This window comes from Leptinotarsa decemlineata, unplaced genomic scaffold, assembly GCF_025532065.1.
Source record: "Leptinotarsa decemlineata unplaced genomic scaffold, Ldec_3_MD MMD2_P_RNA_scaffold_12, whole genome shotgun sequence".
Classification (NCBI taxonomy): domain Eukaryota; kingdom Metazoa; phylum Arthropoda; class Insecta; order Coleoptera; family Chrysomelidae; genus Leptinotarsa; species Leptinotarsa decemlineata.
This window is the reverse complement of record NW_027412526.1, coordinates 14,684,110-14,709,243: the sequence shown is the minus strand read 5'-3', so window position 1 is coordinate 14,709,243 and position 25,134 is coordinate 14,684,110. Positions and strand designations below refer to the sequence as shown.

The 25,134-nt window shown below is 34.2% G+C and overlaps 1 protein-coding gene across 1 annotated transcript; it reads left to right on the top strand.

The window, feature by feature from the left end:
* Positions 1-1,517: 1,517 nt before the first annotated feature.
* Ost48 (dolichyl-diphosphooligosaccharide--protein glycosyltransferase non-catalytic subunit Ost48) lies at positions 1,518-23,188 on the top strand. Its single transcript, XM_023170826.2, has 6 exons — positions 1,518-1,730; positions 1,781-2,019; positions 5,579-5,833; positions 7,543-7,677; positions 7,731-7,889; positions 22,746-23,188. The coding sequence occupies exons 1-6, from the start codon at positions 1,604-1,606 to the stop codon at positions 23,133-23,135; spliced, it is 1,305 nt and encodes a 434-aa protein (XP_023026594.1). The 5' UTR covers positions 1,518-1,603; the 3' UTR covers positions 23,136-23,188.
* Positions 23,189-25,134: the final 1,946 nt, after the last annotated feature.

Here is a 25,134-nt window from a genome sequence, read left to right as displayed (position 1 = left end):
GTTTCTTCATCTGGTCCAGGGCGGAGCCGATGTCATTAACTTTCGACGGACGAGGACTAGAGGGAGCCGCGGTCGGTCTGGCGGAGGTGTTACCGCTCTTGGCCGCTCCTGCGTAGCTCATACCCGGTCTTGTGCCAGATGCTCCAGCAGGACGCCTTACAGGTATGTTTGCATTTCAGGGGGCATCTGCAGCTACTTTGGTCCTCCTGCGAACCTTGGGAACTCAGGACAACCACGGTAGTTCGCAGTATGCACACCCTTGCAGTTATTGCATTTTGGAGGATCTGCTCGTGGCTTCTTGCACTCACCTGAAAGGTGCCTGCCGGTGCACTTGACGCAGATGGGAATAGCTAGGCAACTTCGTTGGCTATGCTCGAACCGCTGACATCGGTGACACTGCCCTAACAGTGTCTTCTGGTGTTGGGGCTCAACTTCAACTTTGACATTAAGGAGGTCCCGTTTGTCGTAGATGTTTCTGATTTTGGTTCACTTGAACCAAAACCAGAGTTGAAATAAGTATATTCCCATGATAAAGCAGTTTGTCCGTCACTTTGGGAGCTTTGTTGTTTCACATTTACTACTGATGATTCACATTGTTTGGTATGCCTATATAAACTCTTCTTTTTGTAAAATCCCAAACAATATGGAAGAAAATCTTCTGTAGAAGCTGGCAGTCCAGAGAGTCTTCTGATTGGTCTTAACTGCGTATTTGTTCCATTCTTGAGAAAGCTACCCCTTTCCCCAAAGCACATCCTCACTGATGTGAGGGTGTTTCACGAAATTGTTGTTTTATAGTTGGATAAATGAATGAATCTGATATAGCTACAGTATAGCAAAACACGTCATAAATAAAACTTATTGTGAAAATTATATAATTGTTATCCCGGATAGTGTTACAAAATCTCCACAAAGACAAATATAAACAGTGATCAGATGTGACTTCCATTTTGAAATGAGAAATAAAACAGTAAAGCAAACGCAGCGCTGCTCATAAAATTCGAACAATCAAACTTTATAGCAGTTGTTGCTCGGGCAGTAAAATCATTAAAATTTAACAGATATTGCCGCATATGGTTGCTGCCCGTAAAAATGCGGTTCATGTCGTTTATTGAACATACTTATAGCGCTCTCATTGATAGAAATGTTTTCCTATATCTATGAAAACCTCAGAGCTATTATTATAATTATTGTCTTGAATAACTGTTTAATACTAGGGAAGTTTATGAACGATTCAAATTAGGCTCATCGTAATTATACTCTGGGTAAGTTTGTGAATGCAACCCTGATGATTGAGAAAATATATCAGGTAAGTTTATTCAATTTAATGCGCATTAATAGCCAACTAAACGTAATAAATGGACCAATAAAATGTGCCAATGAGTGAACCCAATGCAGAATGAGCAATAGATAAGCGAAATAAACCAAAGAACTAATAATTATCTTTAGTTCTGTGAATAAACTCACAACACTTCTGACATTTATGACACGTTATGTTTTGACGTTTTAGTGGTTTTACGTCAAAGTCAATTGGTGATTAAATATTCAATGCTTACGTGTATTTAATAAAAACTTGAATCGATTTAACTTTATTATTAATTTCGAAATGAAAGTATACACGTTTTTGTTACTTGCGAATTTAGCATTTTGTAATGCTCAAGGTCCTACCTTAGTTTTATTGGATAATCAAGTTATCAAAGAGACCCACTCAATATTTTTCAAATCCTTACAAGGTATATCATATATTTTTGGTTAACCGGTAACTAAACATGTTATGTTTCAGAAAGAGGATATTCACTTACTTTCAAAATCGCTGATGATTCTTCTCTGGTTTTATCCCGATATGGTGAATACCTTTATAAAAATTTAATTATTTTCGCACCCTCTGTTGAGGAATTTGGTGGTAGCCTAAACGTGGAGAGTATTACACAATTCATCGATGAGGGAGGTAACGTACTGGTTGCAGGGAGCAGCATAACTGGAGATGTACTGAGAGAACTTGCTTCAGAATGTGGTTTTGAGGTAAAAAATAACCTGGAAAACTTCAAAGAACTGGAAGTATTTCCTGGCAATTGGCAATGAAACACCCAATAATTTTTGACCGTTTTGGCAAAGTTTGTTACGATTTTTAGAGCCACAAAAGAAATAAGTATGAAAATATAAATTGTTGAACATTTCCAGAAACATTCTTTTTGCAAAATCAAATTTGGTTTTCTAGCTTTCTTTGAAGCGAACAAATCAATTACCTCCTCGGTGTCGATGTCAATTCTACGGTGTATTGACTTCTTTGATTGACGACTTGTTTATCTTGTGGAAATTCATGTTCACTGAGGATACACTACAAAAACACACTTTTGTCTATTTTCTACGATATTTTTTTATTGTTGACTAGTGTCGGCAAAACTAACTGATTACATTTAAATCTAATCTAAAATTTAAATGTAATTAGTTGGTTTTGAAAATGGTGTAATAGCCGAAACTAATCAACAATAAAGAAATATCGTGGAAAATAGACAAAAGTGTGTTTTTGTAGTGTATTGTCAGTGACGGTGTATTGACATTAACGCCAAACCGTTCAGTCGTTCCTGGCTTGTGGAATTTCTTAAATAAGTTTTGAGGCGTTTAAGATAAGAGAAAGTCTTCTCAGGGGTAGATGTGGAAACATGCAGTGTTGCCAAGATCTTTAAAAGTTTGTGAATGTTTGGAAATATAGACTGGTTGCATTCTCCAAGAGTTTCTATAGCACATGTTGGTCGGTCTAGTTCAGATTCTTCCAGCCATTTTATCCGCCACTTGTCAAATTCAGCTTTTACAAAGACCCATTCTGAATATTTTTTATAGAGCCCAAAGGAATTTTCTTGATATTTACTATTGATTTGTTCTTTGCAACATACAGAAGGAATTAAAATGAGATGATAATGTGGCTTCATGATTTTGGAATCTCGACTGAAACTGATCAATGAAATCACCCAAAAGTGGAATCATTATAGTAATTCTAAAATAAGTTTCAGTTAAAGTTTTTGTATCAAGATGGAGTAGTAGAAAGCCAAACACTTTCTTTCCCAAAAATTAATCACTCCTAAAATATAACCCCTTCAATTCAAAGTTTCAGAATCTTTTGTGTTGTAGTTTGCCCTATGCTCTTGGCGAGACGTTATTCATGGAATTTTAATTTCTTTGTTTACAGTACAGAGCAAATTCTGTGCATTCTGGAAAAGTTTGGCAAATTTTGAATCAATATTTTGGCGAACATCTTCAATAGTCTTTATGATTAAATCGACATGTTGTAAAGCTGCTGCCAAATCGCAAATGGAAGAGTGAAGTATTTTGCATAGTGTCAGTGTGTATGGGAACAACATTCCTAAGCAACATAAGCTTATAACAAAATCACTTGAAATGACATCTCAGAAAAGAATCAGCCTTTGACGATGTTTCACAATCGATGTCAGTTATCCTCACATTTTCGCGCCCTTAGGTATTCCTCACAAAATCCTCACATTGTTCGGGGGGATCAATCTCCCTTGTTCCCCCCTGGCTACGGCCTTGATGCCAGTTCAAAAATAAGTCAGATGAGTTTTTATTTAAATATTGATAGGATCATAAAGATCCCCACACTATCTGAAGTTGGTTGTGTGTATCATTAAAATGTCTTTATATGTTATTAAGTCTAATCAACAAGTTCAAAAACATGAAAAATAGAGATAAAGATCCTAAAAATATGAGCGATAGCTCATTCGATTCGGAATCACCTCTAGAAAAATGTTTTTGAAGGATTTTGGTGCAGGTAAAAAATTGTAATTGTTATTAACAAAATAAGATTTAAAAAAAAAGTATTTAGTTTTTCGTTAATAACTCAAAAAATATTAATATTTAAGCAATTTTGAAAAAAGCTCGTTAAAGAGGATAAAAAAGTCCCGACTTACGAAACTCTATCTCCATTATTTATAATTTTAATTTGACGTTGAAAATAGGTTTCCGCGCGACTTTTACGGCATGCGCGCGCTGCCGCTAAAGAGAGTTTATCAAAAGAAATAAATTTTTTATAACATAAAATGTCATTTTAAAAATTTGAAAAAATCTAGTATCTTCTTAACACTTGAATGAATCGAGTCCCGTAGAGAAAAAAGTTTTATCACCATTTTTCAAAAAGTTATTCAATTGTTAACTAACAAATTTTTTCCCAATCTCCGTTGGCATGAATAATGGGATAAATGGTATAAATTCATACCATCCTGCGATAAAAGTTCATAAAAATTTATCAATTTTTTAATTATGAATTTACATGTGTTTCAGCGCTAATAATGTGAGCAGTCTCCAATAATATCTTCGTCAAAACATTTTCTGTCTATAGTTTTCAAGTTGAAATCAAAGGTGTGGGGCTGTGTTAATATTTCTCCTATTGGTGTCAGAAAAATCATATTTCGGGTATATAACATAACAATATGTTGTTATATCCAAACACTGTGAATCCTCATCAGTAACCTTCGATCCTTTCTGGGATTTGTCTCTACCTATACCACAAAGAACTGACCAATTGAGTTTGTCACACTGCTTGGATTTCTTCACAAAAGAGGAAACCCTGGATGGAGATGAAAAACCAACTTGTTCGAGGTGCAAGGAAAGAAGAAAATGCACAAAGTCCCTATCGATCCATAAGTTTCCCCGTATTTTAGTAATTCATTTAAAAAGATTCTCTCCAACGGAAAGATTCAGAGGCAAATTGAATGTTGCCATTGAGTTTTCTTTAGAAGGATTAGATATGAGCAATTATGCAGCAAACAATGTGGCTCCTTGTCGTTACAATCTATATGCACTTTCGAATCACAGTAGGGCTACCTACAAAGGGCATTACACAGCATATTGCAGACACCCTTATAGTGGCACGTGGAATGAATACAACGATTCACACGTGTCCCCAATTTCACCAAAATCTCTTGTGAGTGAGGAAGCATATGTCCTCTTTTATGAACAGGGGGGAACAAAGCAGCACTTTTGAGGTGTTTTTTCCCTTCTATCTTTCAATAAGCTGAATTCTGTTAATTGATTTGTATTTCATAATTCTTCTGATAATATTCAAGTTCAATATTATTATATTATTTCAATATGAACAATAAAGTAATCATGTATGAAACTAAATCACATCAAAGGTGCGATTCAGCTTTCTCCTCTTCATATAAATGAACATGTGATATCATATGTTATTGTCCACTTCTAATTTATTGTTTTTAATTGTATAATAACCTTCACATCTTTCACACAAATCTACATTCTTTAGAAAATTTTCAGTAAAAATATCTTGTTTTATGTGAATAACAAACATACTCAAGTATATAGTTTTGGTAAGTACCCATAAAAACAGGTCATAAGTTTTTTTGGGAAAATATAACAAGTTATATTTTCTTATTTATTTTTATTGTAGCCTTGAAGTTGGTGACAAATGTCAAAAACACATTGACAATTAAATTGTAAAACATGAGTATGTTTTTATATCCAATTGCTAGTGAAATATTTGTAATCGTATAAATCTGCACATGAAAAAATTGTATTTGAAAAATTTATAATCCCATTGAAAATATTCTAGGTTGATGAAGAGAGAGCATTTGTAATTGACCACTTGAACTATGACGTAAGTGACGAAGGCCAACATACCAAACTGGTGGTTTCAGCTGAAAACTTAATTGATGCACCTGTTATCGTTGGTCCAAAGAAAGGAATATTCCCATTGCTTTACCAAGGGACAGGCTTGTTAGTAGATCCTGAAAATCCACTAGTTCTTCCTCTATTGACAGCTGATAGCACTGCTTACAGTTATAACCCTGACGAACCAATCAAAGAGGTAACGTTATTTTCAAGAACTTCATTTGAATAATTTTGTAAACATTTGAAGAAGAATGATGCCTACTCGGCAACGAGCATTGCCGAGTAGGCGATCACTAATTAGGTAAATTTACCACTAACGGAAAGGAGTGCCCCAAGCCACTATTGGTCGTAAAAGTTATGATTAGCCAAGAAAATTTGTTTTTCAGAACATTCAGTTCATTGCTATCCAGGTCACTAGTTGCCAGTTACGAAGTAGGTAAAAAAAAATTGAATTTCATCTACAACCGTAAATAAATTAATAGATATTAAAGTACCTTCTTTCCTTCTTGGGTTCATAATATTGTCAACCCCTCCTCTGCATACTTGTTTGGTCAGCCAAAAATACATATTATGCCTCAGTAGAGTTTGCGACTTTGGGATGTGTGTAGTGATGAACCTTTTAATCCATCTCTCCTTTAGGAAAGAACATATAAGTGCATATAAGAAGCAAAAACCGGAATTCATTATTGACCGTGATATATGCGTATTAAGGGGTTTTCATATAATAATATAGTGAAGGGACTCGAGCAGCAGACCCTGAATATTATAACAAGATGGGCCGATGAAGAGGGGATGAACATAAGCCCATCCCCATCACTTTCTCAGCCGAAAAAACAGTTTCCTTTTTTTTTAGCTGGTTGCCCCTTTTCAGTCCATTGTTTGGACTGTATTTTTCTTTCAGGCATATAATGGTATATCCAAGTTTCATCTACAGTAATTAATCGGCGCCAAAACTCGGATTTATTGGGCCTTAATTGCGTCAACAGAGCATTGGAAATGTTCATTCGAACACGTTTTTGGTCTAACGTGAGCAAACGCGGCACCCAACGTGCGGACAGCATTCTCATGCCTAAATGTTGATTCAATATGTGACAAACACGTTCTTTTGACATGCTCATAACCTCTGCTATCCGTCTCACATTAACTAGGCGGTCGTCTAGCACCATTTGGTGAACTTTCACAATGTTTTCGTCATTAGTTGCAGTTTTTGGACATACCCTTAACATTATTGGATAAACTCTTATTTCAATTTAATTTATCTTCACAATTTTACGTTATTTAACATTTATACAATCTTATATTGATTTCTTATATCTATACCACTTCTACTGAGTACATACTTGAAAATGAGAATAAACTCGGAAAATAGCTATAAATTTTTCTTTTGAGGTATTGTGAACATGATTTCAAAGCAGTACATTCACCTTATATCTTCTTTCACTAACTATGAAAGAACCTTCTTTCATTATTTGTATCCCAGAATTCCATACCTCAGCGTTGAAACTTAATAGTGGAGTAAAATGAAATATTATTGTACACTGTACACAAATGAAGGTTATTTATTGAGTGTCTTTTTTCATATTAAAGAAAACGTTTTATAGTACAAAAGGAAAGCAATTGACCATAGACACTTGTTTCTGCCTAGATGGCCCTCATCAATGATGTAGTGTGTCACACTGCATCAGGTATGAAAGGTGTGTTCTTGAAATTTCAGTAATGATTCTAATTGACAAATGCTAAATTTGTTAAAATGTAAAACCTTATTAATTATCAGCTTGTACAAATTTTGACTTTTGAAGGTTGTCGATAGCTGGTTAATGAAAGTCTTTTTAAAACTTCATTTTTTTTATTAATGAATAGTGTTGATGGAAAACTGACTAAACATTAATGTTTTTCTGTTAACAGTACCCTCACGCTGTTGGAAAGGATACCGTTCTGATTGCTGGTTTACAAGCAAGAAATAATGCCAGAGTCGTCTTCAGTGGTTCACTATTGTTTTTCTCTGATGATTATTTTACCTCTCCTGTACAAAATGCACATGTGAGTATAATGAAATGAATTCTGTTAACTGACTAATGAAGTATGTTTTCAAGGGTGGAAATGCGAATCCTGTATCAGGAAATGCAGATGTTGCAACTGCAATCAGTCAGTGGGTTTTCAAAGAACATGGACAACTTAGGGTTAGATCTGTCAAACATCACAAAGAGGGTGAAAAGGAAGCCCCCAAAGATTACACGATAATGGAACATGTTGTGAGTATTTTTTTTATTGTTATTGTTAAACTATAATTTCGACATAGCTTGTTGTAAAAGAGTTTCTCAAGGCCAAAGGTATTATAGGTAGTATTTCCACGAGCAAGTGAACTCAAAATTATACTATTCTATATTTCCAATTATCGGTGATTATTCTTGCCTTCTTCAACGATATAACGGAGAGTAATGATTATATTTTTAATAAATTTGAAATGTGTACTCTACATATTCTACTGAAAATACAATTCTTCAAGGTTTTATAAAAAATCTGAACGTCATTTAGTTGACAAAGTGTGGGAGTCATCGCCGAAACGTTTGCATTAAAAACTATTGTGAATACAGAGTCGTGCATTTTGGAGTTTACTTGCTCGTTTGTTATATTTTGTGTGCTAATTTAATATTTATTTAATAGTTATCAATAATTTTCAATTTTTGTTTCATGTTAAAAATATTATTTGAATCAAGTACAACACATTGCTGTCTATTTGAAAGATATGATGAGAATAAATGAAGAGGTAACCCTCGTATAACTTATGCCTCCAGTTTCTCCACGAGCATTGAATGTGAGACACAGTCAAAAGCTTTGGTCAGGTCACACAGTGCAGCCACAGTGTGTTCCTCTTTCTCAAAACCTTCAGAATGATTTTGAAGATCTTGCCAAGACTAGGGATAATTGAAATCTATCGGTAATTACCAACTTCATTCTCATTACCTTTCTTGAAGATAGAGGTGACTCAAGATATTTTAAAATAGCACAAGAAGTCCCTTTTGTGATGAAAATCAACTTTTATAACACTGTGACCAAATTGACTGTAAAAAGAAATGCTAAACTGCCACTTCTTAGATTGGTGCAAGTTAAACAATCTGATTGTTAACTTGAATAAAACAAAATGTATCCATTTTAGTTCTTCTATCGGTCTCGATAAACAGCCTACTGTCTTTGATATTAGAGGGGTGGAATTGGTATCAACGAATTTTACAAAATTTCTAGGTGTCTATGTGGATGATTGCTTAAGATGGTCTGAACACATTACAGTCACTTGTAAAAAAGTTAACCAAGCGTACTATGCTCTCTCCAGAATAAAACATTTTATGCCCTTGCATGCCTTGCTGGACGTATATTATAGCTTGGTCTACAGCCATTTAAGCTACAATGTGGTTCTTTGGGGATATGCCACCAACAAAGATAGGGTTTTTATTTCCCAAAAAAAAATTATCAGAAAATTATTTGATATCCCATGGAGAGAATCGTGCAAACAGCACTTCATATCATATCAAATCCTGCCATTCCCTTGTATTTACATATTTAAATGCTTATTATACATCCACGATAATTTAACAAAATATAACACAAATTCTTCTTACCACAGTTACTCAACCAGAAATGGAAAATTGTTAAGTATTCCTAGACACAGATCCTCTAAATTTGAACAGTCACCCAAATATATGGGAATAAAATTATTCAATCACCTACCTGATCACTTTAAAACCATGAGTTTGATGTCATTTAAAAGAGAAGTTAAAAATTTGCTCCTGTCTAAGGCTTATTACAGTGTCAGTGAATTCCTTTTAGAGGACTTTAGCTGATTGCGGTCCAGACTTTCATCCAGATTTTATTATTTTATTATACATCCAATTTTGACTAATCTTGTTTTTTTTTTCTTTATATTTTATACATTTTATACTTTAAAACTACTGAGATATTTTATCTTAATGTATGTTTATTTTCTATTTTAACGTGTTGTACTGACATGTCCTATACGTTGTTAACGTCTCAAAGGATAAATAAATATTATTATTATTATTACAGAGCTAATGAAATAACATACAAAAAAATTTAATCAGCCATATGGCAACTGACAGATGTGTGTGAATCATATAAATATTTTGATAAACTCAATATATCTCGAATAAATTTTCAAAATTGAATTTTAGAATCACAACACTAAAGTTAACTCACTTTTTGAATACAAATGTGATTCAAAAAAAAACTTAACAATGTTATTCCTCAATGCTCGATCCATAAAAAACAAAATACAAGAGTTAGAAATAATCATAGCTGATATAAAAGCAGATATTGTCATTATAACTGAAGCTTGGATCAAAGAAGAAGAAGAAGTACTACAACTTCCTAGGTTTTTCTGCAGATTTTTCGTGTCGTAAGCAACGTGGAGGTGGAGTTGGAATTTTTATTAGGAATCATATGCAGTATGAACTAATAAAAACGTCGAACTTGGATATATCATTTGTTGCTATAAAACTAAAATCACCTAATATTACTACTATTTGTGGAGTTAATAGGTATGAAAAAACTAAAATAAATGAGTTTCTGACTTTTATGGATATTGAATTTCAAAATTTCAATGAGAACAATAACACTGTTTTTGCATTTGGTGATTTCAACATTGATAACCTCAAGAAAAATTCTGCAGTCAAGAAACTTGGTGAATTATGTTGTGTAAAAAATGTTATCAAACGTAACAGTACGATTCCAATCGAGAAACTGATAAACAAAAAAACTTCAAGATTACATCTTAACAAATTCTGCCCAGAGTATCAGTATTTCAATAATCAATTCGAATATAAGTGACCACCATCTACAAATTATTGAAACAATTCCCATAAATCGCAAGAAAGTGAAGTGTAGAATTGAAAGTGTACATTGATTTGATTTGTAGAAACTTAAATATAACTGAATAATTTTTCCAGAACTATCTATTACACCCACATTGTGTTGATGAATTTCATGACAATCCTCTGAAAATATTCAAAAAATGTTTGTTTTCGAAAAAGATCAAGGTTTTTAAAGATTCAAAACCATGGTTCACAGAAGAAATAAGTGGAATGATAAAAGCAAGAGATACATTTCACTATAAGAAGAAAAAGAGTCCACAAAACGAGTATTACATTGAAATGAATAACTACTACAATAAGTTAGTTAAAAAAAAAACGTTAAAGATGCAAAACAAAATTTTACAACAAATAATTTGAGAATGCAACTCCCAAATCAATGTGGACTTTCATTAACAAACTTCTAAAATCGTAGAAGCAATTATCACTGAAGATGGTAAAAAGACAGAAGATCCTGTCTATTCGAACTATTTTGTGATCATTTCACCTGTATTGCAGAAAAATTATCTGCTCGTCTTATCTCCAGTCTTGGCTGAATTTTTCGAATTTAATGTTTCCTCGTCAATGTTCCTGAAACCTACAAATGAAGAAGAAATTGAAGATATTATTTCAAACCTTGATACAAATAAATAATCTGGATATGATCTGATTTCAGTATACGCCATTAAATATGTGACATCAGAATTGGCCCCAATTATGAAGGAAACAGTCATCGAATCTTTTTGAATCAAGTATCTTTCCTAATAACTGTAAAATTGCATGTGTTTCTCCTATATTCAAATCCGGTAGCAAAAGTGATATGAATAATTATAGGCCCATTTCGGTTCTTCCTGTATTTTTAAAAATTATCGAGAAGGTTCTGAATAATAGATTGATAGATTATTTAGAGTCAATAAATTATTTATACAATGGTCAATATGGTTTTTGCAGATCGAGTGATACTGAATCGGCAGTAATAGATGTTATTTTTAATATTCAACAACAATTAGATATAGTGAAAGGCATTTGACACACTTGATCATAATATTTTATTGAAAAAATTTAATAGTAATGGTAATCGAGGGATTAGGTATTCATAGATGGTTTGAAAATTACTTATCTAACAGAAACCAGTTTGTGTGTCTCGGAAAAAATGCCAGTTCATTGAAAACTATCACTTGTGGTATTCCATAAGGGTCTATTTTGGGTCCAATTTTATTTTTTATTTACATGAATTCTGTTTCGGAACATTACTTTATTTTTCTAGTGATACTAAAGAAGTTTACAATAACATGAATAATGACATTATATTGCTAACCTCTTGACTAATTATCATAAATTGAGTTTGAATTATGAAAAGTCTTCTTTGATAAAATAAAAAATTACAAAAAAGTTGTTAATGAAATTTGCCCAGTAAAAACATTTGAAAATACTAGAAATAGCTTACCTTAGTACGATAAAGAAATACATTTAAAGGCAAAAAATCGTGATAATGCTTATAAAAAATTTAGACAGTGTAGTAGAAACATGGAGGAAAAACAAAATCTTTAGAGTACCTACAAAATATGTAGAAAATGTACGAAAATGCGATTGATTCCCATTATGGAGATTGTAAACAAATGTGGAAAACGCTAAAACAGTTGATTCGAAATGAAAATCTTGCATTTACAAATACAGTCATGAAGAAAGGTCCTTCAGACTGGGAAAAAATGATTCGACGTTTTCAAACCATTCCTTGGCATGCAACCACAAGTTTCCGAATCTAAACGATACGGAAATTCTGCACTATGCAAGGAAGGGTCGCAAACTCAATTATTTAGAATCCTTGGAAATTCACAAGCATAAACATTGCGGGTGCAACCTGTTAAATGACCAAATCGATTTAATTTACTCTCCGGTTTTTAAATTGGCACATGCACATTGTGAACTGTAAATTCAGGTACTCAATCAAGTACCTGAATGGTATATATTAGCGAATGTAGTGAATCATTCTTAGTTTAGTGTTTAAGTTTGAAAATGTCCATATAGGACGAAACTGCAGTAACGTTAGTTACAAATAAAAGTGGTAAAATACATAGAAATTTTCATTTCTCTTTTCATCATGATCTCCTACCACATAGTAACGGCTACATCCATCAATTTACTTACTTTAATGTTGATAACTAAGAACAAAATCACAAACAAAGAGAATTTGGCTTTTAATAATAAAATGATTAAATATTGTCAAAATACAAAATTTTTAGGACAATACATTGATTAAAGTCTCTGTTAGAATACTCATATTGCGATGGTAAAAAAGAAAATCTGACCAATTTTAGGAACATTATTTAGGGTTAGAAATTTCATTCGATTAAAATATCTCAAATGTATATATTTCTGTGTGGTATATTCAAATCTACAATATTTAATTTCAATTTGGGGAACAGCTAATTTATCAATAATAAATCCTCTCAAGAGACTGCAAAATAAAATAATAAAATGTATTTTCAAATTACCATATCTTGAACCTACCTCAAATGTATATATACCAAGTGATCTTTCAGATATTCAGTCCATTTTCAATTGAAAATATGTTGTTTCATTCGTTCTGTTAGAAAAAATTGCAAACATTCGAATTTGGATTTCAATCAACTAAATACCATCGATGATTATAATACAAGACAAGCAAAAAACTACTAGTTAAATCATATCGCTCAAAATTTGGGGAGAAATCAATATTTCATTTAGGAGTTAAAATATATAATGATCTTCCAGAGAAACTAAAAATGATTTGTTTGAAGGTGGTTGACAATGTTTCGTGGTGTGTTTCATCATTTCGGACTTCAATTGTCTAATATAATATAAATTGATTTGAAATTCCTGAAAAAATATTAAAAAAGACTAACCGAAAATAACAACTTTATTTGAACAAAAAACTGAAATTACAAAGAAATAACATAAAACCAAACAACAACCAAAAAATAAAAATTGAAATATTAATAAAAGCTGAAAATTAAAAATTAGGTATTATTAACAAAAATGAAAAATAAAAATAAAAATTGAAAGATTTCAAACCAAGTTATGTCACGACGTTTCGATTGTTAGTATCCACAATCGTCTTCGGGTGATAACTGGACTTATTCCTCCGAGATCCGACTATTTATAGGCCATTTGAGTGCTTTCACCTATCCTCTTTTCTCTCTCTCCGCTTCATTGGTTTTTTAGCGGGAGATGACCGTTTGGCGGCAGTTAGTCGTTTTTCGTTTGATTAGAGGTTTCCATATGTTACGTATCTCTACGCTAGCTTGACTAAATGCATACTTAGACAACATATATTGCCATATAGCCATATATTGGCTATAACTGGTGAAAGTGGCGATCCCATTGGCAGTCCCTCATCTTGCGTAAATAATTCGTCCTTCAGTTGGAAGTAGCAGTTTCGTACACAGCATCCTAGTGATTCCATGATTACTTGAATCGGTAAGTTTGTTTTATCTTTCAGGTCCCCACCTTCAGATAGCTTCTTCTGTATGATTTGAAGTGCTTCTTCGACAGGAACGTTTGTGGAGAGGCTTTCCACGTCGAAACTGATCAGTTGATCCTGCTCTTTTACTTCGATTTCCCCTAATAGTTCAACGAAATGCTTTGAATTTTTCACAAAAAATGATGTTTTACCTTGCAGTAGTTTAATTATTGGTAGTAAAAATCTGGACAAGTTCTGAGTGGCTGAATCTCTGGAGCTAATGATCGGTCCGAGCGGAACATCCTTTTTGTGGATTTTGGGTAGTCCATACAAGTGAGGGGGCTTACTGTGATGCGGTGTTAGCGATAATCTCTCTTTTTCCGAAAAATAGACTTGGTGTTTTCTCAAAGTCTGGTACAACTTCCTTTCAATTGATGCAGTAGGGTCTCTTACGATCTTCGTGTATTTTCCTTTCTGAAGAACCTCTTCGATCTTCTGTTCGTATAGATCAGTATCCATCACAACAGTAGCGTTTCCCTTATCTGCAGGTAAGATCTTGATGGTGTTGTCTCTACGAAGCCCGTTCAAGGCTCTTCGTTCTTCATTGCTGACGTTAGAAGTTGGAACTGCTTCTCGATCTAGCTGTTCTCTGATTTTCCATCTGAATTCTTCTGCCTCGATCTGATCTATAAGGGAACTGGTGGATTCTACTGCAGTTATTTCTAAAGTGGGCACAGATGTTGATGCAATGGCGAAGTTTAGACCTTTCCTAAACAAAGATTCCTCTATGTCCGTGAGCGGGCGAGAACTCATGTTGATGACGTTGGTGGCTTCATATTTGTCCTGTTCTCGTTCTGCTTTTGGGCATTGTTTCAGGGATTTCAAATCGATTTATATTATATTAGATAATGGAAGTCCGAACTGATGAAATGTCTTAAATTAATTTCACAATATTGCCTTATCTATTAGTCTCACATGGGAGGTTCACAAAAGAAAAACGTACAATACAGGAAATAGCAGCCACTAACGGTTTCTCGAGGGGTATTGTAGATGACATACTAAGGAAAAAAATGTTCAGGTTAAGAATGAACGAAATCTCGACTTTCAAAAACGACAAAAGCCAAGATAAATATATCTCAGTTCCATACCACCAATACACAAAGAACTTTGGAAAGATTTTCAAGGAATTAGGTATGAAGGTGGGTTTTCAAAACAAGTCATACACTACAGAGCCTTTTAGAAAGTCCAAAAGGTAAAGTCGAGAATTCGGAAAAGTCTGGAATTTACGAAATTAAATGTAAGGACTGCGATGCAAAATATTATGGACAGACAAAAGGATCTATTGAAATAAGATATAAGGAACACTTAGCACACTTAAAATATGGAAGACCTGAAAAATCAGCAGTCGCCCATCATATTTTGCAACAAAACCATTCCATAGACTTCAGTTCATTAAGATTAAATAGATAAATTAACAACAACAGGCATCTAGATGCCTATGAGAGTTGAGAAATAAGTAAACATAATAATATTATGAATAACGATGGTGGACCAATACCTAACAGTATACTATACAGGGTGTCCCTGGACTTCCTCTTTTCCTCTCGGGAATGTATAGATGGGGTCAAAATATCACCAGTACTTCATATAACTTTTTTTCCTAAAAGTCTTCGTAACCAAGTTACGGGCCCTCGAAGTTACAAAATGAAAAATGTTTTTCTTTGATAACTTTTCAAGTGAATATTCAAAATCATCCAAATTTTGGTAATTGACTAAACAAATGAATTCCGTCGATGAGCTTTCATGCAGGAGTCAGTTGTTTTGCTACAAAGTCAGGAACTTACTACCCCCGATGGTCCACACCCCAAAACTTTGAAATGACAGATATTTTTCAATATTTTTCAACAAAATAAGGTTACTTGGACAATTTTATGAATAAAAGTACTCGTGTGGAAAGTTGATCGGAGCAACGAGTCTTGATAAAAATGTAGTTCTACTCGACGACATCAAACCCGCTCGTCCACCATTATTTGAAATGAATAATTATCAAAGCAGAAATAATAATGATAACGTTAATTCAACAACATTTATAACAGGAATAATACAAAGTATGCTAAAATGAAGCCGTAAACAAAAAGTACAGTACCTATATGGAAGTTTAAGTCACAATTGTGATAGCAGATATTTTTTCAAAAGAAATATCAAGTTCTGTAGATTCGTGGTGTTTTTAAACTAACAAGCTACTCTACTATGAAATATCGAATTCATTCCATATTTTGTATGTACATAATACGTGTGGAATAATCACGTTTCGTGTTGATCAGTTATCTGAATCTCATGAAACTCAACATTCGAATGTTTCAAATTCTTCTTCACAGCTAAACTGTTGAGGAGTTTCACTGATAATTATAATTTTATGGCAGAAATTCTTCAACACGAATCTAAATTTAGCTGAAAAAACGCACATCGGAAAAAATATTTACTATACTAATAAAAAGCAAACGAATGAACTACAAAAACGGCTGCACATGATCAGGTGAAAAATATCCAGGGAATAATTATGTTTCATTTCTTTCTTTGAAACATTCGAATGTTATGTTTCAAATTCTTCTTCACAGCTAAACTGTTGAGGAGTTTCACTGATAATTATAATTTTATGGGAGAAATTCTTTAACACGAATCTAAATTTAGCTGAAAAAACGCACATCGGAAAAAAATATTTACTATACTAATAAAAAGCAAACGAATGAACTACAAAAACGGCTGCACATGATCAGGTGAAAAATATCCAGGGAATAATTATGTTCCATTTCTTACACAGATGTTGACAAAAAAACCTTTTAGAAAGTTTTGATAAAAAATTAGAAACTGGAATGCGATTTTGTTTTGTTGAGTGGTGCGTTGTCATATGACTATCATTGTATTGTCAATATTCTATAGGATATTTTGAATTTTTTTGATATGGCCGAACAGTTTACATTCAATGAATATGCAGATATGCATGTATTTTATGGACGAGCATTTTGTAATGCTGCAGAAGCTCGTCGTCTGTATTCCGAGCATTTTCCCAATCGAACGGTACCGTCAAGAGAAACATTCGAGCGTGTCGATCGCAGCTTGAGGGAGACAGGTATGTAATAATTAATAATTAATTTGAGCACGTTGTTTTATTTCTATATTATTGTTGGTACAGTTTTGCCAAAACGAGGTGGTGAGGGCGCTCCTAGGACTGTACGTACCGTTGTATTGGAGGAAAATATTTTGGAAGCCGTCGCTGATGATCCTTCAATGAGCATCAGAAATCTATCAGAACAGTTCCATACATCCAAGTCCACTATTCATAGAATAATTAGGGAACAACTGCTCCACCCATTTCACATCCAGAAGGTACATGCCATGACACCTCAAGATTTTCCAGCACGACTGGAATATGCCAATTGGTTCATGGATAGGCAAAGAGAGGATATGACTTTTATTAATCGAGTTTTATTCACTGATGAAGCAGGTTTCAGTAGAGATGGAGTTATCAACTCTCATAATCTCCATATATGGGCCGAAGAAAATCCCCATGGGATATTGCAAACCAAACACCAACGGAAATTCAACGTGAATGTTTGGGCTGGTATCATAGGAAACCATCTTATAGGACCATTCGTTCTACAGGACCGATTGAATGGAGAACGTTATTTGGAGTTCATTCAGAACAATTTGAATGGACTTTTGGAACATGTTCCATTGCAAACCCGAAGAGATATGTGGTTTATGCATGATGGCGCTCCTCCTCATTTTAGTTTGATTGTGCGTGACCATCTGAACCATATTTTCCACAATAGATGGATTGGTAGAGGTGGGCCATATTCATGGCCATCGCGGTCTCCGGATTTAAATCCATTGGATTTCTTTTTGTGGGGGCATCTAAAAAGCCTTGTTTACGCTACACCTATTCACACAAGAGATGCATTGTTGAATAGAATAACATTACATTGTGAAGCCATACGAAACGATCCTGGAATGCTATTTCAAGTACAGAGAGGGTGTCTTCGCAGACTAAAAAAATGTATAGAGAGAGAAGGTGGTCATATCGAGCAGTTTCTGTAGCGGATTTTTCATTTCTGTTTGCTCTTGAGGCTCTTGAGTTTCGTTAGTTAAACGTGTTTGCATTATAAAAATTCGTTATGAACATTTTACCTATCATTTCCATTTTCCTTAAAAACTAATATTTTCGAATAATGGTAGACATCTCAGGATAAATGTTGTTGAATTAACGTTATCATTATTATTTCTGCTTTGATAATTATTCATTTCAAATAATGGTGGACGAGCGGGTTTGATGTCGTCGAGTGAAACTACATTTTTATCAAGACTCGTTGCTCCGATCGACTTTCCACACGAGTACTTTTATTCATAAAATTGTCCAAGTAACCTTAATTTGTTGAAAAATATTGAAAAATATCTGTCATTTCAAAGTTTTGGGGTGTGGACCATCGGGGGTAGTCCGTTCCTGACTTTGTAGCAAAACAACTGACTCCTGCATGAAAGCTCATCGAAGGAATTCATTTGTTTAGTCAATTACCAAAATTTGGATGATTTTGAATATTCACTTGAAAAGTTATCAAAGAAAAACATTTTTCATTTTGTAACTTCGAGGGCCCGTTACTTGGTAACGAAGGATTTTAGGAAAAAAAGTTATATGAAGTACTGGTGATATTTTGACCCCATCTATACATTCCCGAGAGGAAAAGAGGAAGTCCAGGGACACCCTGTATAGCTTGTTGAAATAATATTTTAATTTATCTGACTATTACATAAGGACACATTGTAAAGTTAATTTGAGACTAGTAGATAAGGTAATATTGTGAAATAAATTTAAAACACTTAAGATGCAGGTACCTAGAAGAGGTACGTAGCTTTGGTATAAATAAGGATAACTTTGTAAGTAGAATTAGTTGGATCTTCCTCTTGAAGATGATCACTTGATGATCGAAACACGTGTCGAGATGTTAAAATAATGGTTTGGTGTTGGGAAAAAACTCCAATAATATTCTTCCATATGAACCCAAATACACCAATGGGTTGGTCCGAACATTCAAAAAGTTGAGTATCAGATTGGCTTTCAAAACTGCAGAACACTTCAACAAGTGTTGGGCAGTCCGAAAGGCAAGATGCTACAAAAATAAACGTCTGGGATTTACGAAATAAGCTGTGAGGATTGTGATAAAAAATATGTTGGTCAAACCAAACGGACTATATTAGCTGGCTGCAAGGACCATGTTTCGCATGTTCGGTTTCATAGACCGGAGAAATCTAGTGTCGTTCAACATGCCATAGTGAACGACCATAAAATAAGTGGGAAATGTTCAATATTGTTGAGACCGTTACATTACAACAGGTTTCTGGATGCCTTCGAAAGCTTGGAAATCAAAAAGTGCGGAATGACTTCTTTGAATAGCGATAAAGGTCCTATTTCGTCTTTGTTTGGTCTTATACGTAATAATTTCTTAATGAAAAACCAATAAATATTAGAGATGATCATTAACATAGAGGAAATACATAAAAAAATTGAGGTATTAAAAACAGGTAGTTTAGCATAGGATCAATAATAGGTGGTAGTTAGGTAATACTAACAGGTAGTGGGCCAATAGAATATAAAAACACTAACATAGTAGTAAAATTTAGTCATAACGATCTCCTGAGGACGCTAACTTCGTTAACGAAACGCGCGTCGAAATACCTTAATTTTTGTTCTGGTGTTGGGAAAATGTTTTCAATAGTCCAATAATAATGAATGAAGGTACACATGATATCAAATTCTACATCAGACCAGGGTAATTACACATAACATAAGATGACCTTGGTATTGCAATTAGATTAATTAAAAAAGTCAGTAATGCAGTAGTATGGTTTCTCACTAAGTAAAGTTTTCAATGCTTTTTTAAAGACTTCAACTTTCCATTTTTCTTATCACCAGTGGTAGATTATTATATATTTTACAATATAAGAGAGTTTTTGACAAGATTTGGGGTTGGAATAGGTAATCTAATATTTTCTGCTTGCCGTTTGGATGACTTCAAAGCTGTTAATGTTTTTTCTTATCAGGCATGCAGTTTCCAAAATGAATATTGCTACTTCTTTCAAAATTTCATACAACCCTTTTTTTTTGCTTTATACAATGGCCTGCATATGGTTGTTACTAACCCCCCAGAAGGCAATACCATAACACAGGTGAGATTCCATTGATGAATGATGAACCACATTTGCGTTGGACAGCCCAAGTTCATTGGACATGGCCCGAACTGCATAACATCCAGATGCTAGTTTGCTTTTGAGAGCCTCAATGTGACTATCAACATTCAGTTTGCTATGTAACACCAGGAATTTTGTATGACGTTTGGTCTCAATCGACTCTTCTTGTGAAATATTTTCAATCTGCCCTCTGAAAGTGACAACATTGTTCTTTGAGACATTGAAAGAAAGCTTATTTGAATTACACATCATTATGAATTAATCTATTCAAGGATTCTAAATCCGAACTATGCCACATTATGGTGGTGTCATTGGCATACAATTGGCCCACTATTGAGCTTTGAGGTACGCCGGTATATAAAAGATCGCCGTTTTTTTATATTTTTATTCCCCTAGTTATTCAGGGTTTTCTCGATTAAAAAAAAATTGGAAGGAAAAAATATTCATTGAAATACCGTGTAAGTTGATCGTTAAACCCAAAAAAAGGACCTTCCTGCTCCATGATATATTCTTGGTCAAAATGTAGACAGTTTCTTTACTGTATAGTTTGCCGAATCGATCACTATATAACTTATTATTTGATTGCATCTGGACCCCTTGCATAATAGTGTTTCATGATCTCATAGTCCAGAGGGTACAACCGAGCAAGTGATGAGGTCTTCCTTTATATCAGTACAGATATATCTATTGAACCGCGTTTCGCTAACCAAGTTAGCGTCCTCAGGAGATCATTATGACACAATTTTACTACTATGTTAGTGTTTATATATCCTAGTGCCTAACTACAAATATGATGATGATTTATTAAATTGAAGGATATCAGAAGATTATGTAGTTTTTGGGTGTTTGCAGATTTTTTATCATCAAAATTAATATTAAAATCTGGTCACAATAAGTTATGCGTTTGTAGGTTGCTCATTCAAAAGTGCTTCTAGTCTAGTGAGAAATATATTTATATCAGCCTGTGGAGGTCTGTTTGTGCATACTATGAACATGTTTATTTTTTGACAATGAACAATAGAAAACTCGAAACTATTTTTTCTCAATGAGGTTATTATTTTTTTGATGGTCTGTGAAGAGCAGATTTTCTTTCATTATATTGTGAATTAATACTGCTGTTCCCCCGTGGATCGAATATTTTCTGCAATAAATTGATAATGCAGTATAGTTTGGGATGTGAATAGGTTCATTTAATTTGAGCCAGTGTTTCATCAACACAATTACATCTGGATAGTTTGAACTCTCTAGTAAGATATATAAATCGTCTTTATTGTTTCTGATTGATTGAATATTTAGTAAAATCACTGCAATGTATGAGAAGTTCTGAGGCTTGTTATCACAAAAAAGGCGGAGCCATTTTTTGTATTTGAATATTCGGACAATTCATTAGCGGTCCAATTTGAGTCTGAACTGAATAAAAAGTGCTGCTCTTTTTAACATTTCCTCTGTCACTTTTTTCAAAAATGTTCTGAGGTGTATTATATAAAACCTTGAATGGTTTTGAGAGTGCTTTGCACTCAAAATATTTACCAGTTTTTTTGAAGTAATAACCTTGCCTGTAGTTAAATTTTCAAATAGACTCACATTTTGATCATGGAAAAGTTTCCTTCTCATATATTTTTTTATTCACATTTATGTCATATTAATATGGTTGGGATATAATAACAAAAATAGTGTTTTGTACGTTTATCACAAGCGTGTCAACTGAAGATGTACTCAGCTTATTTGTCCAAAACATCATAACATCTTTTTTTGTCAGATGTTTTCCGTTAGTGTAGGATGTTGAGATAAATTCCTCTTCAGAACAGTTTTGCTTGAGAATGGACTGGAAAAGTATCTGTGCTCCTACTTGTGTTGCCAGGACCTTCATCATCTTTCTTCCCCAGGAATCTGATATTAATATAACTTTATTGGCATAGACTCGAATTTCTTGTTGCCTTCTCAAATGCTTCTGTATCAAAGATTCGTTATAATTTGGTTGTATTTTCGTGTTTAACTTTATATTGTTTTCTGATGCCAGTCGTTTTTCCTTTTGCTGTTCTATGTCATTTTTGTATAGCTTATTCTCTTGCGTTAGAGTGTCAATTTTGTCAGTATACTATTTTTGATGGAGTTAATCTCATTTATGTCCCTTTCCAATTGTTCCAAGTTATGTGTTAGGTTCCATTTTTCATTTTGCAAATGTGAGTTTTTTGTGATAGCTCATCTACCTGTTTGTTGAGGTTCGAGATACTTTGTTTTTGGACTTTCAGGTCTTTCATATAAATTTTTTTTGCTTGAATGGCTTCATCTTGGAAATCAGTAGATGCCCTTCATAGTTTTTTGGTGAAAATTTTTCTAGTGATTCATTATTCTGGAACATATTTCAGATTTTGTAGCCATTTCTTTCTTTGGCGATATTGAAATATCATTTGGGTATAAACAATATATTTGAATAAATACATATTGACTTCTAATATTGTAAATAAAGACATATAGATGTCTTTCTGCAAGTAGAAATAGTTCTACTTGCAACAAAGCACACATTTCTTTTAGATTAATTTCTATTTTTTTTTTTTTAGGTATACACTATCGAAATTGACATCCTCGAAAAAGGACAGTGGAAGCCTTTCACTGCCAATGACATCCAACTGGAATTCGTCAGAATTGATCCCTTCATTCGCACAACCCTTCAGAGGAAGCCATCTGGCCACTATGAAGCTAAATTCAAAATTCCAGATGTTTATGGAGTGTACCAGTTCAAAGTCGATTATGACAGAGTGGGATATACACGCCTCTTCAGTACCACCCAAGTTTCAGTGCGCCCCTTGCAGCACACCCAGTATGAGCGGTTCATCACCAGTGCCTATCCTTATTACACAGGAGCCTTCTCTATGATGTTGGGCGTTTTTATATTTTCCTTTGTGTTTCTCCATTTGAAGGAAGACGAGAAGAAGTCTAAGAGTGAATAAAGTATTTTGTTCATTGGTTATTGTTTATAAATCAGTAAATCACTTTCAATATGGATTTGTTTTTTTCTGCAGTTTCAACACTTTGAAGTGAACTCTTGTGAATAAATAAATGCTGGTTTATTCTTTTTTTTTATATCAAATATCTTATTTACATATCGATTTTACACAAAAAAATAATTTATGATTTTGTGAATGAAATATTTACCGGATTCAACAATTTTGGGCTAGTGTAGCATAAAATTGCTAGGCTGAACTGTCAATGAACAAGACAAAAAAACAAAGGTAGTTCACATGTATGAATATAACTGAAAATATTATTATTATTTTTTTTCATCGAAGTATGCGCTGGTCAGGCCCTATCTCCCGAATCCCCGATACATTCGGGAGGGCGCGCCGGCATTATCAACCGACGACCACTCCCCATACCGTGGGTAAGTGATCATTGGGTCCGAGAATCATGTGCCCTGACCACGCGCAGTGACCCAAGAATGACAGCCTTCTGCATCTGTTCGGCTAAGATTTCTGCCTTAATTCGGCAAGCCAGTATGATTTTAAGATTTGAGAGTAGAGACGGCATCATTCCTCCAAGGACTCCAATAATCAGAACAACCATCTTGACAGAGTGATCTGGATAGAGTCTGCGGAGTTCGAAGAGAAAATCTCTATATTTCATCCGTTTTTCCTCATCTTTGCTGACGATATTCATCTCGCCAGGAGCTGAAAACTCCACGACAAATATCATTTTGCTCTGGTGGTCGAGAAGGACTACATCAGGCTTATTAGCTTGTATGAGCCTGATGGTGGGGAACGAATAGTTCCAGTAAATTCGGCACTTCTCTTTCCCACAACGGATTCAATATCCCCGTAGGGCAACACCGGTGTCTCGTCAATACCGTAAGAGTGCCGTAGATGGTAATATAGCACTCTCAGGGCCGCGTTATGTCCATGGATATAGGCCGAGTCCGCATATGCTGGACATGCTGATAGCAAGTGCATTAGGGTCTCTGGCGCCTCGCGGCAGGCTCTGCATCTTGTGTCAGGAACCTCTATACCCATCACGCGACTGCGGTAGACTAAGGTGTTGAAGACACCATCCTGGCAAGCCATGATAAACCCCTCAGTTTCCGACTTCATCCCATTATTATTATTACTATTTTTTTTTGTCACCTTGTACTGGTCAGGCCGTATCCCCCGAAGCCCCGATACATTCGGAAGAGTGCGCCAACATTATCAACCAATGACCACCGTGGGGTAAGTGATAATTGGGTCCGAGAATCATGTGCCCTGAGCAAGCGCAGTGAGCCAAAAATGACAGCCTTCTGCATCTGTGCGGCTAAGATGAGCCTGATGGTGGGGAACGAATAGTTCCAATAAATTCTACTTGAAACATAGTTCATCATTGTCCAAATGATCTGGGTTACTTGAATATTACACAAATGCAAAATTATCATTTGTTCAATTTTCTCAGGTGTCCAACAAGGTTTTCATCGACTGTGTTTTTTTGAGCGGTTTATATGAATAGTTGTTATGTTGAGCAGTGTTTAGACACTCAAAATATTTTTTAACTTACTCTTGAATGTTTTGCTTGGTAATTGACGAAACTGAGGTGGTAGTAAATTGTATAGCCTGATACCGACATTATCAGTTCTCTTCAATCTATTTAATTCCTGTACAAGATCTGTTTTATGTCTTGTATTGTAATGATGTATGTCTGTGTGCATGGTATGTTTATTTAAGTTTTCCTTAATGTTTAGCAGATTTTCAAATACAATAACTGAATATAGAGTCATAATTTTCATAGCTTTAAATAACGGTCGACAGGTTTCACTGGGTTTACTCGAGGTTATGGCTCTCACGGCTGCTTTTTGAATAATAAATACTTTGTCTAGATGAGTTTTAGATGCTGAACTCCAGCTGAGAATCCCGTATTTCAGAATTGAATGGAAAAGGGAATGATATGTCATTAGTGCTGCATTTTGGTTTATAACTTTTTTTATCA